This window comes from Zalophus californianus, chromosome 17 (genome assembly GCF_009762305.2).
Source record: "Zalophus californianus isolate mZalCal1 chromosome 17, mZalCal1.pri.v2, whole genome shotgun sequence".
Lineage (NCBI taxonomy): Eukaryota > Metazoa > Chordata > Mammalia > Carnivora > Otariidae > Zalophus > Zalophus californianus.
The window spans coordinates 21,963,422-21,980,548 of NC_045611.1; the positions used below are offsets into that span (position 1 = coordinate 21,963,422).

The 17,127-nt window shown below is 35.9% G+C and overlaps 1 protein-coding gene across 1 annotated transcript; it reads left to right on the forward strand.

The window, feature by feature from the left end:
- The first annotated feature begins 14,478 nt into the window (after positions 1–14,478).
- On the forward strand, positions 14,479–14,784 carry LOC113935346 (non-histone chromosomal protein HMG-14-like). The gene has a single exon (XM_035724859.1). The coding sequence runs from the start codon at positions 14,479–14,481 to the stop codon at positions 14,782–14,784; it is 306 nt and encodes a 101-aa protein (XP_035580752.1).
- Positions 14,785–17,127: the final 2,343 nt, after the last annotated feature.

Consider the following 17,127-nt stretch of genomic DNA (forward strand, 5'->3'; position numbering starts at 1 on the left):
GTGGTATGCAACATGTGTGAACGGATATATCTTTAAGATCCTGCTTTCAATCTTTGGTTATATACCTGTGTTCTAGGCTGGATGTTTTTTGTCCATTTAAAACTATATGTTGAGATTTTAATTCCTGATGTGATAGTATTAGGATATGGGCCCTTTGGGAAGTGGTTAGGTCCTTCCATTTGATTAATATCCTTATAAAATAGGCCCCAAACAAATCTCATGACTCTTCCACCATGTCTATATGACTTTTTATCCCACTGGGTTTATAATAAGAAAGGAACCATATAATTTTCATTTGGTTGTTCTGGTCTTTTGACTGCTAGTTATGAAAGTTATGGTTGCCAACTAGAAATTATCTCCAGTAATGGTAGTGGGTTAAGTAGCTGACACAGGAAAAACTCTTTCTTGTACAATTAAAAAATATATATATTTGTTTTGCTGTCATGATTGAGCACTTTATGCCTTGATTCTTTGTTTATTATTTCAAGTCAGTTGTGTTATAAGATTGTATATTTCTTAATAACTTCTACCAGTGCAAATAGAAAATGCAGAATGCTTGCCCCTGCTTGGAAAAGTTGACATTATATGAGGCAAAGCACCACTTTTATCAAACCCCTCTTTTAGGCCATGCCCTAAAGGCATTTTGGGGATGTCATCAAACGATCTTAAGAGCAACCCTATGAAAGCCATGATGTTAATTTTACATTCCATGTGAGGAAATCCCCCAAACTGCCAGATCTATTTCACCTGAAATCCTGCACATTTTCCACAGCAACTTACTAACAGAAATCCATTCATGGGAGACTGTCTCTGCCTCTCATCTATTCAACTCCTTCAGGCCAGGGAGGAATTTTAGGGAAATAAGACATGACCTCTTACCCCATAGGAAAAAAAGTAGGACTACTTTGGCAAAATGTAGTGTTTATGTTTAGTGATCTGTTTGTAAAATGCCTTCATTCTCATTTGCTCATTTAACCCTCAGGACAACACTAGACTGTGAGCAGTCTGGTTATATAACCTCATTTTATGAATGAAGCCCTAGAATTTGAATAATTTGGTTCTGTAGCCAATACTTGGCCAACAAAACACTTTCTTTTTACTCTCCAGGTTCTCTAATCTTCCCAAAAACCTACCTACAAAATAATGGCAATATTTTATTTTTTCCATAATTTAGTTGTTTTCCTGATTATATTCCATACTTATTGTAGAAACTATGAAAATACAGAAAAATATGAAAAAAACACATATAGTAAAATAGTCAGGACAGAGAAATATAAACAATTTTTACTTTTATTTGCATTTTTTAGTCATTTTATGTGTTTTTTTATGTAAAGTATGTGCATTTATACCCTTGAAATCCAATTATATTTTTACTTTATTTTGGTTCCTTAACTTAATGTGATAATTTTTTGTATGTTTGCAAATTCTTTAAACACCTGAGTATAATGGCCGCATAGTATTTTCTAACATGAATATATGATACTTCAGTTATTATTCCTAAGTGTTCATGCATTTAATGATTTCCATTTTTGTGAGTCTACAGAATGATGAAATAAATATTTTTCCATATAAATATTTCTCCTGATATCATAGTATTATTATATGCTGTTTTTAGTATAGAATTTTTGGGCCAAAGGGAAACATTATGTTTATATTTGTTCAGGAAAATTGTACATTCTATAAAATTATGCATATAATTTTTAGTTTGGTAACTAAAGTGTAGTCTTATGACATGTTGGGGGATGGAGAAGATCAAAAATCAACAATCCGAGAGAAAATGAGGCTCTTTTAGGCAAGGGTAAATGTAGGAGTGACATTGACCTTCTCCATAACCTTGAAATCTGTAAACATAGGCAGTCATCTGGCCTGTTTTGTGAAAGTGATGAAGCTGCCCAGGACAGAGACTGGTATATACTAAAAGTAAAATCTATATGCTTTGATTTCCTTGCTCTGGGTCCCAACATCTTTTATCAGGCAGCAATATTTTCCCAGCCTTCTATTCTTAGCTTGGACCTCCCTTTCTCCCTCCAGAGGGGCAAGCTGAGTCTCACTGTGTCTGTGAACAGTCAACAACTGCCTTCTCTCCCTTTAGGGGAATTGCTTTGCTTTGCTTTGCTTTGCTTTGCTTTGCTTTGCTTTGCTTTGAAATTGCAGGAAAGCCTTCATTTAATGTTTGCATTTGGTTGAAAAGCCTGAGAAGAAGACTCAGTAAGGACAAGCAAATGAATATAAAATAGAGGAGGAGAAAAGGGACAGAACAAGAAATAAGATTCAGTGACACTATTTTTTTTCCTTTTTTTTTAAATCAGAGAAACAGACACACCACCCACCTGTGCAGGTCACAAGCTCAGAAATTCAAAGATGATTCTGAATATCAAAGTAAAAGTTACCCAGACAAACTCAGGTAGAATGCAGATGTTTCTCATTGATATGGGTGAGTTTTCTGACTTAGATAACGTATGAAATGCTGATGGCCTCAATGACAGTTTTGTGTCTTTAGTTCTCTGTCCATAGACACAATTTAGAATGAGAAAGAAAAAAAATTGGAGACTATTTTTTTGGAGACTTTTGGAGACTATTGGAGAAATTGTTGTCTCAATTTCCTATGACTTTCACAACAGATGACCCATTTAATCTTTGTGAAATCCTGTAGGAATTACTATCCTCATTTTTAGGCAGGGGAATTGAGCTGGGTTAGATTAACTAAATTGCCCCAAATTCTCACCATTATCCTAGTACTTTTAAAGATATTATCCATGTATTAGTATCCAGTAAAGATATTACTTCTAGGCATATACTTAGAAAAACATGTACCAGAGGTTTGAATTGCAGCATTGTTTTTTATAATAAAAATCGGAAATACCATAAAATACATATGTGTAGGATATATATTTAAAAAGTATGAAATGTTTATGGACTAGAAACTTGTGCTGAAATTAAAATGAATGGACTGAAATTACATGCACCAATATTCCAAAATAATAGTATTTACCAAAAAGGCAAGATATTGAATGATTCATTCTGTATAAGATTATATAAAGTTTAAGTATATGACGGATAGTTACAAACATAGATTATAGCTCCACAAATGAATAAATAATAATAAAATAAACATTTGTTGGAACTTAAAAGAAAAAATATCAGAAGATTGATTATTTTTGAGTAGGGGGTTGGGAATGGAATCAGGGAAAATCTACAAAAGAATTCTCGATTCTATTTGAATAACCATGAAACCAATGGTAAAACTATACTGTTTTATGTAGTTAGGTTGTAGCACTTAGATGTTTATTATATCATTTTAAAATAATTGTTTAGCGGACAAATGGTTGAAAAATAAATCATAGGAAGGAATGCATGTAGTATTTTTCAAATGGAAAACAATTTGCATATGAATTACCTTGTTCCATATAAAAATGAAGATCTTTTGGTTCTACGTCAAATAAAATAAATCAACATCTATGGGGAGTAAACCTAGTAAAAAGAACTCTTGTGTGCATGAACACAACACACAATGAAACATCTCTGAGATGTGTTTTTTGTGTGTGTGTGTGTGTGTGTGTGTGTGTTTGGTGCATATTATGTTTTAAGAACCATTGGTCTGGGGGCGCCTGGGTGGCTCAGTCATTAAGCATCTGCCTTTGGCTCAGGGTCCTGGGATCGAGCCCCACATCGGGCTCCCTGCTCCGCGGGAAGCCTGCTTCTCCCTCTCCCACTCCCCCTGCTTGTGTTCCCTCTCTCGCTATATCTATCTCTGTCAAATTAATTAATAAAATCTTTAGGAAAAAAAAAGAACCATTGGTCTGAAAGAACAGTCATTGAACTCTTTCGAACTAAATAAAGAATAAATATTGCCCTAAGGATATCTTGGATTGTCTATTCAGTTTAACCTAATTAATAAAAACAAAATTACATGAAGAGAATAAATAAAAACTAACATCATGGTTTAAATATTAACCTTGTCTCTAACTGGCTATCCTGAGTAGATGCTTAATTTTTTTTTATTTTTTCCAACGTCCTCTGTATAAAAGAGGAGCAATGGGGTAAACCATTTCTACAGCAATTTTAATGGTGTTGCCAGCAAATCTGAATCATCCACATCCCTCTAATATTTAAGAGTGGTTTTATCAGTTCATTTGTTTTATGAAATATTTACTGATTGCCTAACACACACCAAACACTATTTTAAAGCTCAATCCAACCATACTGTAAACCTGTCCTGGTGCCACAGTTGGGATTGTATGGTGGTTATTTCTTCAGTAGTTCTCCATCTCAGCTTCAAAGAATGAGTAGAGTATGTGAAAGATCCATACATTATATAAGACACAATCCCAACAAATTATTGTAATCATTTTAAAGAATAAATATACATCTCTCTTTTTCCAGTTGAGGAAACTGAGGTTCGGTTATATTAAATAATCGTTTACAGTTAAAAATCCACAATATGGCAGAGCCACTATTTGAATTATATCCTACAATTTCTAAACCCAGGCCTTTTTCTTTGCTGTTAGTGATAGTAGAAACTATAATAATTGCTCCCACTCTCAGACTGATGCATCCAGCCTTCGGATAACTGTGTGTCCTCTGGTACTTGATGACACCCTAGTTGGAGTCCTTGAGCACTACTGAAATTCCGGGCTCCTTGAGAATATGTCTGGTATTTCCATTGTCAGACATTCTAAATTTTACCTGACCATTCTTTCCACTGCTCCTGATAGTGACATTCTGCATTTTGTGTCTGCTTCAGCCTTGGGTAAAATATTCCCTACCTTTGTAGAATGAACACCCTGCCTCAGAACTCTTCACTTGCTAGGTCCTCTGGTTGTGTATTGATACTGAAAATTTTAGTTATAATCCCAAATTGTCCCCAAATTAAAAGTAAGTAAAATAAAACACTGACCTTTGGAGAGCCCAGACAAATAGGGGAGAATAGCATATAATTCCCAACATAGTGAGTGCATAGACATGGTCTAAGGCACAGGGTAGATGTTCCTCCCTTTCAGTTATTTAGAAAGTTGCTCGGTATTGCCAGCTTGATCAAGGCAATGTCAACACTGCCCTATGTTCTCACCATACAATATTATTTAAAAGCTCTTAAAATAAACTTTTCCACATGCCAAGGACCACTTATGGATCTGAGGTAACCAAGAAAATTATGATTTTGATGGGGGGCGGGAAAGTGACAAAAACCATAGACCTTTCTACTTTCCACTGTGGGTGATTTCTCAGTCTGGTCAGTAACTTGACTCTCCTATATTTCTTTTTACCTGGCTTCCTGATCTGACTGTCCTGCTAGCTGCCTCCTCTGATTCTAGTCTTTTGTGCCTTCCTAATTACCACCCTGGATGTGAAGTCTCCATTATTTTTCAAGGGAAAAGAATAGGAACTAAGGTTTTATATTATTTTTATTTATTTTTGCCTAAATAGCACATCTAAAGCATCTCAATCCTCACACAAGTTGTGTATTTGGCCAAATCATACCCATTATTTAGCCCTTTTCTGAAATAATAACTGCCTGCAAACACTTCCATGATCATTCCTAACCATGCCAATTTCACATCACTGTAGTAACTGTGTTATTAAACAATTTGTTTCAATGCCTCCCTTCTCTTTGAACTATGAACATTTTGAAAATTGAGGGCATGACTATTTACTTTCATAACCTCATAACTAAGCACAAAGTAGATGCTAAATATATACTTGTTGAGGATTTCAAAGCAACCACCAAAATTTTCCCACTAATTAATATCCACTTAATGGAAAATCAACATTTACTTATGCTTTTACGTAGATAGCTAACGCTTATAACCTCAAAGAAACATTTAAAGCAATGCAATGATTACATATGAGTGAGTTAATGGTTTTGTAATCTAACAAAGTTTTTTTTTAAAGAATTTGAATAAAAAAATTTTTTTGAGAGAGAGAGAACATGTGCCCAAGTGTGGGGAGGGGTAGAGGGACAAGCGGACTCCCCGCTGAGTGGGGAGCTCGATGTGGGGCTGGATGCTGGGCTCAATCTCAGGACCCTGAGATCATGACCCAGGCTGAAATCACTGAGCCATCCAGGTGCCCCCTAGCAAAGGTTTTATAAATGTATTCCCTGACATTGACTGCATAGTACAAGAAAAACCTTAAGCTTCTGGATTCTGCATTCTTGCAATGAGTCTCATAATTCTCCCAGTTTGGCTTTTGGAATGCATCTCACTAATTTTCCCCACTGATACTAATACTCCTTCCATAATTCTAGCCAAGTCTGTTCTCAGTATTTTGGGTAGCAGGGGTAGTGGAGAATAATCGGTGACCACTTACTGTAAATGGATGATTTCCAAGTGGGGATATTTTTTAATGACACTATTTTCACTGGCACTCTGTACCTCTCAGAATAGTCACATGTTAGGAAAAAAAAGAAGAAGAACACTTCATCTAATAGTAATAACTAAATAAATGCCTTAAGACTTTCCCAAAATATTTAGTGTAAAAGCACATGAGAAATCATAGAAAATGCAATATTACTATCTTCATAAAACCCCTTAATTGTGTCAAAAAAAACCACATAAACAATCTCTGGTTCTTTCAACATCAGCCTTGCAATATGGGCATTATTATCCTTGTCCTACAAATAAGGAAGTTGAGATTTGGAGTCAGCTAAAGTGATATCCTAAGTCTAGATGACAAAAGTGAGAGAGCTATAAAAATTGTTTTGTTTCCTTACAGAGTGAGGGTCAGTACTTTTTATTTTTCATTTTAGGTTTAAGTACCTAAAAGAAGTCATTCTCCTGACTTTAGAACAATGGCACTATTAGTGGCCACAGTCCAAGAATGGTTGCTGGTGAATAGTTACAGATACCCTGAGACACAGGAGGAATGAGTAATAGGGTTTATGATGGGAAGCAATTCTGGTATTTGCTGCAAGCTGGCGCTCGTACTTTCTGGGTGACCTTTGTCGGCTGTGCCAAGGGGTTTCCTTTTTTAATGGTGCTGCTAAATGCCATTAGTAGATATGGCTGTGAATTTCTTTTTCCTGTCACTCCCACTAACCTCAGGAGAGAAGTTTCCAAGAGACCTCTTCCAGGGAAGGTCACTGGCTCTTTCTGTCATCAAACTACGGGGCTGTGATTAGAAAAGGCAGGTGGGAAGTCAGTGGAATTGTACACCTGAAGATTCTGGGGAACACAGGAGAGTTAAATTAGAATTAGGCTTCAACACCAGGAAATCAGAAACACTATTGAGCTGAAGGACAAATGAATGAGTAGAGAAGAGGGAGCATTATATTGTTCCCCTTTTCCATCAGAGAAACAAATTAAATTTTACAGTGTTGCACCAAATATTTTTAGATATTTATTTTTAATTCTATGCTTGACATTTAAAATGGCAAAAAAGATATATGGGTATTGGGATGGAGAATCTAAGCCAGGTATATGGTAGGATGATCTTTTATCAACAACGATTCAAAGACCTTCATAAAGATAGGACACTATGTGGATATTAAAACTATTTCTTTTTTTTTTTTTTTTGGTCTTACATGGATTATCTCAAATGTTCTCACAAATCACAAGGTGTTATTGTGAGATCCTCATTGAGCCTGTGAGATTGCCCGCTCAATGAAGGAAAATTTACACCCGTGGAACTGATGCTCTCCAAGCTCCCCCTACTGCTTCTCCTTAATTCTAAGACCACATAGACCTGTTCTGGGGAAAGCTGACAGATTCAAAGGTGAAGTTATCATGGGATTTTTCTAATATAATTAAAGTAAGAAAATATATGGAAATAAATGCTACAATGAAGGGTAAGTTTTTCAGTGACCACATGTTATAGTGATTGGGGAAGGGGATGATGGAGGAAGTGCTAAGGTCTTATAAAGCTTAAAGACCTTCATTATTGAAATTATAGTTCATTAAAAAAAAGACACAGTTAAATATATTTGCTTTTAAAAAAAATTGTACCAGTTCAGGCTACTCTATCCCTGGCATTTTAATCTCTTTGAGGGACTTCTTCTAAAGCTGATAGACTTTCATATATTTCTAATTTCAGAAAATCATGAGCAAAATTTCTTAAAATGCAACCCCTCTCCCACTCATCTAAAGAAGAAGCTTATATCACTCACACCCATCTGTTCAAGTATTATTATATCATGATCCCTACTTTGTGGCAGGCCCCTTAAGGTTGGATTCAAATGCATTCCTGATAAGCTTGTCTTCCCACCTTTCCTGTCTCCCTAGTAAGACTTTTCAATCTTGTCTGTGTTTCTATTGCCCACTGTTTATATCCTTAAATAGAATGCTACTAAATTTATCCCACTGACTATAATCTCTTAAAGATCATTCTAGGAAGAGAGACCAGTATTCGTGGAATATAAGGGCAGGACAGTGACAGGATCAAAAACCGTTCATTTACCTGAAGTACCAGAATGACAATGAGAAGTGACATGTTAACTTAAGGAGTAAACAGAGGATAATTCATACTGGTCCAAAAGGTCTTTGCTACTCTTCATTTAAAAAACACAGCATGAGACCAAGGCCAGGTGTTTTGTCTTTGTCTTTGTTTTGTCTTTATAACTGTATAAAAACATTTATACATATGTTTTGAAGACTCTTTGGTCTTTGTGCTTTTCAGATTTTTTGGTTGTTTTCAAAAGAAAGGGCAGAAAAAAAATTGGTGAGAGCTCTCAATGGTTCCTGCCTTCAAGACACTTTTAGTCTGATAACTTAGAGGTAACATATCAGACTGAGTACATAAAGTATTAGACAATACAGTTTTTAATTAAACATTTCATTTTGACATAATTGTAGATTGGCATGCAGTTATAAGAAATAATACAGAAAGACCCCCCATATATTCTTTACACGGTTTTCCCATATGAGGTCTCTTACAAAACCCTAATACAATATCACAAATGGCATTATTGGTTATACATATAAGATTTTGAGCATTTTCATTGCCACAGGAATCTCTCATATTGCCCTTTTAAAGTCCCACTCATTTCCCCCCACCCCTGTCCTTTCTCGAAGCCCTAACATCTATTCTTCTCCATCTCTATAATTTTAAAATTTCAAGAATTTTATGTAAATGAAATAATATAGAATGCAGCCTTTTAGAATCAGTTTTTCTCACTGAGCATAATTCTCTGGAGATTCATTGGGATTGTTGAAGCTATCAATAGTCTGATACCTATTTAATTGTTGACTAGTATTCTATAGAATGGGTGTATAACAGTTCATTTCACCATTCAACCATTTAAGTATATCTAGGTTGTTTGCAGCTTAGGGCTCTTACAAATAAGGCTGCTAAAAATATCCATATACACATTTTGGTGTGAACATAAATTTTTGGAATATGTACCCAAGAGTACAGTTGTTGGGTCATGTGGTAGTTGCATTTTTAATTATTTAAGAAACTGTTTTCTAGAGTGGATGTGCCATTTTAAATTCTCACAAAATAGAATGGATCAGTTTCTCTGTACCCTCACCAGGACGTGCTGTCATCAGTGTGTGTGTGTGTGTGTGTGTGTGTGTACATATATACATATATATGTATATAGACACGTATGTACACACACACATACACCTTACAGGCCTTTTTAATAGATGTTTAGTGATACTCATGTGGTTTAAATCTACATTTCCCTAATGGCTAATACATTGATTTTTTTCATGGGATTTTCCTCTTCTGGTGAAATGTCCTTTATGCCTTTTGAGCGTTTTCTTTTTTTGTTTTTTAAGATTTTATTTATTTACTTATTTGAGAGAGAGAGTGTGTGTGCATGAGCACGAGCAGGGGGAGGAACACAGAGAGAGGGACAGGCTGACACGTGCTGAGCATGGAGCCCGAGGTGGGGCTGGATCCCACAACCCCAAGATCATGACCTGAGCCAAAATCAAGAGTCAGACACTTAGCTGACTGTGCCACCCAGGTGTCCTGAATATTTTCTATTTGGATTTTTTTTTTTAATATTGAGTTTTGAAAGTTCTTTATATATTTTAGAGAATAGTCCTTGATGGTTATATGGTTTGTAAATATTTTCTCCCAGTCTATGGTTTGTCTTTACATCCTCTTCAAAGAGTATTCCATAGAGGAAAATTTATTACTTTTGATGAAATACGATTTGTCATTTTTTAATATACAGGTTGTGATTTTCGTATCAGGACTGTTAATTCTAGACTTAGCCCTTTCCTAGACCTAGATCCCAAAGATATTCTCCACCTCCCCACCAACCTTTTTTTTTTCCTATTTTTTCTTCTTTCCTTTGTCTTTAAGTTTGTGATCCATTTTGATTTAATTTTTATATGAGATGTAGAACTTAGGTCAAGGTTCATTTTGCCTATGGAGGTCCAAATGAGTTAGCACCACTTATTGGAAGACTATCTTTACTCCATTGAATTGCTTTTGCATCTTTGTCAAAAATCAGTTGGGTATATTTTGTGTGGGTCTGTTTCATGATTCTCTGTTCTGAACCCTTGATCTATGTGTCCACCCCTCCACCTGCACTTCACAGTCCTGACTACTATAGCTATTTAAAAAGAGTTGAAATCAGGTAGACTTATTAGTCTTATTTTTCAAAAATATTCTATTTTAAATCCTCCGCTTTCCATATATATTTTAGAATAATCTTGCTTGTGTCTCCAGAAACCTTTGGTGAGATTTTTCTAGCAATTGAATAAAACCTTTATATCAGTTTGTGGAGAACTGATATGTTACTAAATTGAGTTTTCTAATCCATGAATATGTGTGTCTCTTCATTTACTTAGATTTTCCTTGATTTCTTCCATCAACATCTTTAGTTTACAGCATACTACTCCTAACGTTTTTTGACAGATTTACACCTAAGTATTTTTTATTAAGATTTTATTTATTTGAGAGAGAGAGAGTGCATGCGTGTGTGTGCTCAAGCTGGGTGTGGGGCAGAAGGAGAGGGAGAGGGAGAACAGACTTCCCACTGAGCGCTGAGCCCAGTGCTGGCTGGATCCCAGGATCCTGATACCATGACCTGAGCTGAAACCAACAGTCGGATGCTTAACTGAATTAGCCACACTGGCGCCCCATAAGTATTTTGTTTTTGAGCAATTATATACTGTATTATTTTTTTCAGTGTTGGTACCCACATTTTCACTGCAAAATATATATAAATTCCATTGACTTATGTTTATCTTTTACCCTACAACCTATCTAAACTCACTATTATTTTTTGGATAACGCTTTTTAAAAATAGATTTTTTGGGATTGTCTATGTAGACAATCATATCATGCATATAGGAAGTTTTTATTTGTGATCTTCATTCTTTTATTTTCCTTTTCTTGCCTTACTGCACTTGGTTAGAATATCTAGCACTATGTTGAATAAGAATGTTAAGAGCAGATATCTTTGCCTTTTTTCCTGATTATAGTAGTCTTCCATTATTAATAATAATGCTGAGTATTTATAAATGCTCTTTTCAAGTTCAAACGCATTCACAATTCTTTGTTGAATCATTTTTATGATGCCACTATAGAATCTTTGTCAGATAATTCTAACATCTTTTTCATCTCAGCATTGACATCTGTTAATTGTGTTTTGATTCAATTTGTGGATACTTGGTATTACAAGTCACATTTTATGGAGGACAATACCTGTCAAATCCCTTGTTGGTGGTGAAAATCCTGAACCTCTCTGCTAGGTCTTCTCTGACACCAACCAGCTGGGAGGAAGACGAGTGACTTGTTACTGCTGGGTAACTGGGGACTGAAAGTCTAGGATGCTCACATCATCTCCTCTAAAACCATGATGAGGCATGGAGTTAAAGTTACCACCTGTCAGGGATGAAAGTCCTGGCTCCCTACTTGGCCTTCTCTGAAACCATCCTTGTGGGAGTGTTAGAACATTTCATTACACCCTGGTGAGTGCCCCAAATGAGCACTTTCTATGGAAATCTAGACTGATAACTCAGTTTTTCCTGGTGTGGATGGCAGTGGGGCCACGGTTTCGGCTGTGGTGTTTGGCTGTAGTACACTGATTATTGTCAAAAAGTTTCTTTCTTGATAGGCTGTCCCTTTTCTGGTATTTTGACTTAGAGTGCAGATGTTTACTGGTGATTTTTAGCTATGCTCATCAGCATTTCTGGGATGCTGACTTTTTCAGCATTTCGCACCCCAAATGAACACTTTCTATGGATGTTCTTCAATGCACAATTACAGAAATTTAAACATTGAATATTTTACTACATCAAATATTTTACTACAATGTAATCATAATATATTACAGAGGAGGAAATAGCATGCTCTTTTTTTTTTTTTTTAACCCTGCCTTGGGCATTTGGTGCAAATCCAGTTATCTTAAAAGGTTGAGTTGGCAACTCAATGTGGTTGGTACTGTGCTGGTTAATTTCAAGGTCAGTGAGAATTGTTAAAGTGACTCCCAAAGACCTAATCATTGTTCTTAATGAAACCTGATTTACTTCCAGAAGGCTTTTGGGCTGTATTTAATCTCTAAAATCTATATCAACATGTTGAAAGGAAAAAATAAATAAACAATTCAGAATACTTGGAGAAAGTCTGTTTTGGGCAAAGAATAAACTTATAGTACAGTATGTTCTCTAAAATGCACACAGCTATATTTCAGTACCACATGCTCTTCCAGTATCTGGCCAAAAGAGAGATTAATTTCTTCTTTTTTGTTATGACCTTAATAAACACTAGCAGAAGTGACATTGTATGGTATTCATGGCTACCTCATACAAGGTATAATATTTTCCTTGTGGTTCTTTCCCTTTTCTTATCTCTTTCTCTTTCCTCTTGCTCTGACCTTGTACTTAAGCTGTTGTAAGGAATCCTAGGCCGCATGAGAAATTATGTGAGTATTGCAGTTGACAGACCCAGTTAAATTCTAAGGAGATGTAAGAGATAGGTAGAATAAACAACCAGTCATACAAGTGAAAGAGTTTACAGATGATTTCAACCTCCAGCTTGCTAGCCACCAGAGTTGATGTCATGTGGTAAGCTTCAGCAACTGTTACTGAAGTCAAAGCAGATTTGCAATTTAGGCCAAATTTTTTATTCTTGGTGAAACTTGGCATTACCTTTTACTAAAATAAGTGTAATATCTATTTTTCATAGTTGTTACACAAATGAAATAATTTGACTAGTTTAAAATGCCTGTTGGAGGGCGCCTGGGTGGCTCAGTTGGTTAAGCGACTGCCTTCGGCTCAGGTCATGATCCTGGAGTCCCGGGATCGAGTCCCATGTCGGGCTCCTTGCTCAGCAGGGAGTCTGCTTCTCTCTCTGACCCTCTTCCCTCTCGTGCTCTCTATCTCTCATTCTCTCTCTCAAATAAATAAATAAAATCTTTAAAAATAAAATAAAATAAAATAAAATGCCTGTTGGAGACACTAAACAAGGCTGATATTCTTTTCTGTATACTTAAACATAATTATGATGTTTGAAATTATTTATAATTCCTGATGATAGAAAACGTGAACTTCATTGGAAATACATAATTAGTTTATGTAAAGAAGATTTGGATCCAGGCTTAATGGAGGGGAACAGTGCTCTTTAACAAGTTTTAACATTACTAACAGAAAATAAAATGAGAAAGAGAAGCCCTGAGTGGAAATGTTATAGCAAATCAGGAAAGAGTCTGGAGAAAATAATTAAATTCTTAAGGAAAGGAGAGAAGAGGACACAAAGTTGGAATAGATTCCTTTAAGTCTGGATTTGCAGGACACATGACTGCTGTCCCAGGATTACTGCTTGGAGAAAAAAAATGCATTGAAAAATGTACTTTAAAAATTGGGGGGGTGGAGTGGCAAAGGATGGATTACCCAATTAGTTCTCAATGTTGAAACCCTATCATCCAACGTATATAAACAGCATCCTCAACCACTTAGATAACTTTTCCATTCTGGCTGTTACAATGGCTTACTTTCTATTAGATTACCTCCTTCTGTACACACAGATTATATACCCCCTTTTTCGGAGGCACACACACACACATGAGATGTGTCATTCTTTCATTAAATTCTTTGTGAAGTTCTGGACACCTGGGTGGCTTAGTCCATTAAGCTTCTGCCTTCAGCTCAGGTCATGATCCCAGAGTCCTGGGATCGAGCCCCGCGTTGGGCTCCCTGCTCCGGGGAGAGCCTGCTTCGCCCTCTGCGTGCCGGTTCCACTGCTTGTGCTCACTCTCGCTCTCTCCCTCTCTCTGACAAAAAAAAAAAAAAAAAAAAAAAAATTCTTTAAAATTAAATTCTTTGTGATGTTCTAAATGAGTTACAATTACTATCCAGTCTTTTTTTTTTTTTCTTCAAGAAAATAAAAGGAAAAAGACTCTTTAAATAATTGCTTGTAGATGTTGCTTAGAAATCTCACATCGGGTTCTCCCACAGCCCCCGCGGCGGGTCGCCCCAGCTCGGCAGCGGAAAGAGCGGTAACGGCCAGGCAGGCCAGCTTCGCGAAGTCTCTCGGCGCGCCGCGGCCCGCAGGCACCAGGCACGCGTACGCCCCGCCGCCACCATGACCAAGAAGAAGGTCAGCTCCGCGAAGGGGGCGGCGAAGGAGGAGCCCAAGAGGAGGTCGCCGAGGTTGTCAGCTAAACCTGCTCCTGCAAAAGTGGAAATGAAGCCCAAAAAGGTGGCAGGAAAGAATAAATCTTCAGACAAAAAAGTGCAAACAAAGGGGAAAAGGGGAGCAAAGGGAAAACAGCCTGAAGTGGCTAACCAAGAAACGAAAGAAGACTTACCTGCAGAAAATGGAGAAACTAAAAATGAGGAGAGTCCAGCCTTCGATGAAGCAGGAGAGAAAGAAGCCAAGTCTGATTAATACCATAAACCATGTCTTATCAGTGGTCCCTGTCGCCCTTGTACAATCCAGAGGAATGTTTTTATCAACTATTTTGTAAATGCAAGTTTTTTAGTAGCTCTAGAAACATTTTTAAGAAGGAGGGAATCCCAACTCATCCCATTTTTTTAAGTGTAAATGCTTTTTTTTAAGAGGTGAAATCATTTGCTGTTTGTTTATTTTTTGGTACAACCAGGAAATAGTGGGATATTGAATGTGAGAGGCTTTGACTGTCTCGGGTGTCAGCTCAACATTCCATAGATGGGGTAGTTTTTATATCCTATAATACCAAGCATAATAAATGGCAATTTGGAGTCGGTCGTGCATTTACTATGTCTTGAATATTTTAAATTACTTCTATTCCCATGCTGTTTTTGGTAGAATTGCTTCCTAAAGAAAACCATTGCTAGATCTTGGCTCTCCCGGTCAGAATTCTTGTGCACTCTGTAACATCTTGGTCGTGGTAGTCCAGGTTTCCTAGTAACTCTGTTAATATACTGTGCAAGATTGAGAATTTGAGTATGTAGTGTATATGATATTACACTGTGAATTAATGGGACTTAACAATGTAACAGTGTATCAGCATTTGAAGATCTTGGTACTTAATATACTGTTAAGGAAAATTTGCCTCCAAATTTTAAGCTGGAAGGACACTGGAATAACTTTTAGAAAAGAATCACAACTACATGGTTTTTTTTTATTTTCGGTACATACGTTAAGAATTGTGTACAAATTGAAATATCTGTACTGATCCTTAAAACAACCAATAAAAACTCAATTAAGAAAAAAAAGAAATCTCCTCACATCATAATATCCTTTCTTTGGACATGCTCTGTTTGCAGCAAGCTAATTGGGTAATGTGAAAAGCATGTGGGATTTATGAAATATTAACAATAGGAATTATAATTGTGATTTACAAAATGTGTTCAGTACAGATTGTATTCGTTTCTTATAAAGTTAACATATCTCAGATTTTGTGACTTAAAAAATACAAATTGTGAACTGTTTCTGTGACTTAATCTCACAGTTTATAATTTCATAACAAAACTTAATAACTGACCATTATTATGAATTTAGAAATGAATTTCAGGGGACTATGGAAGAGTTGGGAGAATTTTTCATTCTAATATGTCTTCAAAGAAAGAACTCTCCCTCTTTTACTAATAGAGAGTAATGGGGAAAAAAATAACAGTGATTACATGTGCATATACCTGGGATATTGTTTTGTTTGTGCTTTCCTCAAAAGTCATGTGATTATTTTGCATTAAAAACAAGAAGGAAGCCCACTTGCTCACCGACAGTCAATCATTCTTTGAGAAATGATCATTTGATAAGCACTGTTGCCACATCTTAGGATTTCACAAACCCTAAGAAACCGATTTGCTTAAATGAATCTTATAGTTGTAACTATGAAATAATTATAATATAAGAAGACGTCTCACATTTTTATTGACTCATTTTATCCCCACCAATGTAGTTCACAGGTAAATTTTTCTCTGCAACTATGAGAAAAGACAAACAAGCCAAGACTAAATTAATGCAAAATATAATAAAGGCATTTTTTTTGGTGTTGCAAAAATGTAATTATCTAAAGTCTTTGCCTTAAGAGTAGGAGATTTAAGATTTGTGAGGCACATCTGGTATCAAGCCCATTTTCTGCTACACTACGTTATTTTTAAACATATTTATTTCATTACTATAGCAGGACCAATAATAAAAATGCATTTGAGTTGTTTTGTTTTTAAATGTCTAAAGAAACGAAATTATCCTCTTTTGCCATCCAAATGCCAGATTTCAGGTAAACTGAAAATGAAAAATACATAACAAAACAAAAAACTAATGCAAAAACCTAAGGGTTTTACTAAATACTGTTTACTGAGCCCCAGGATGTTTTAGTCTCATGGTTGAAAAAGCCTGTTCTTATGTATTGGTATCAGAAGCAGAATATAAGGACTAACATATATACTTTAAGATACTATGGATTTATGTTATTGTGACCACTGAAGGGATATGCAGTTACTCTGGAAAAGATGTTTTGACTACAGATATCCCTTACTTAAAACTCAGACTTCTTAATTTATTAACTTAGTTTATTATTTGTGGACCTCAATTATCAGGCTTTGTATTAGACACCTAACAAGAGGATAGACTCTCCGTTGAAAAAATACAAATAAAATGTTTTTTTTTCTTAAATACTGCTTAAAGATTCTTTACAAAGTTTTGTTTAACATCATATTTGAGAAGAGGTGTTTTCATTCTCCTTTGTGCTTTTCTATTTGGAATTGATAATGACCCAGGGTTCTCTAGAAGGCACAGAGTAATCTA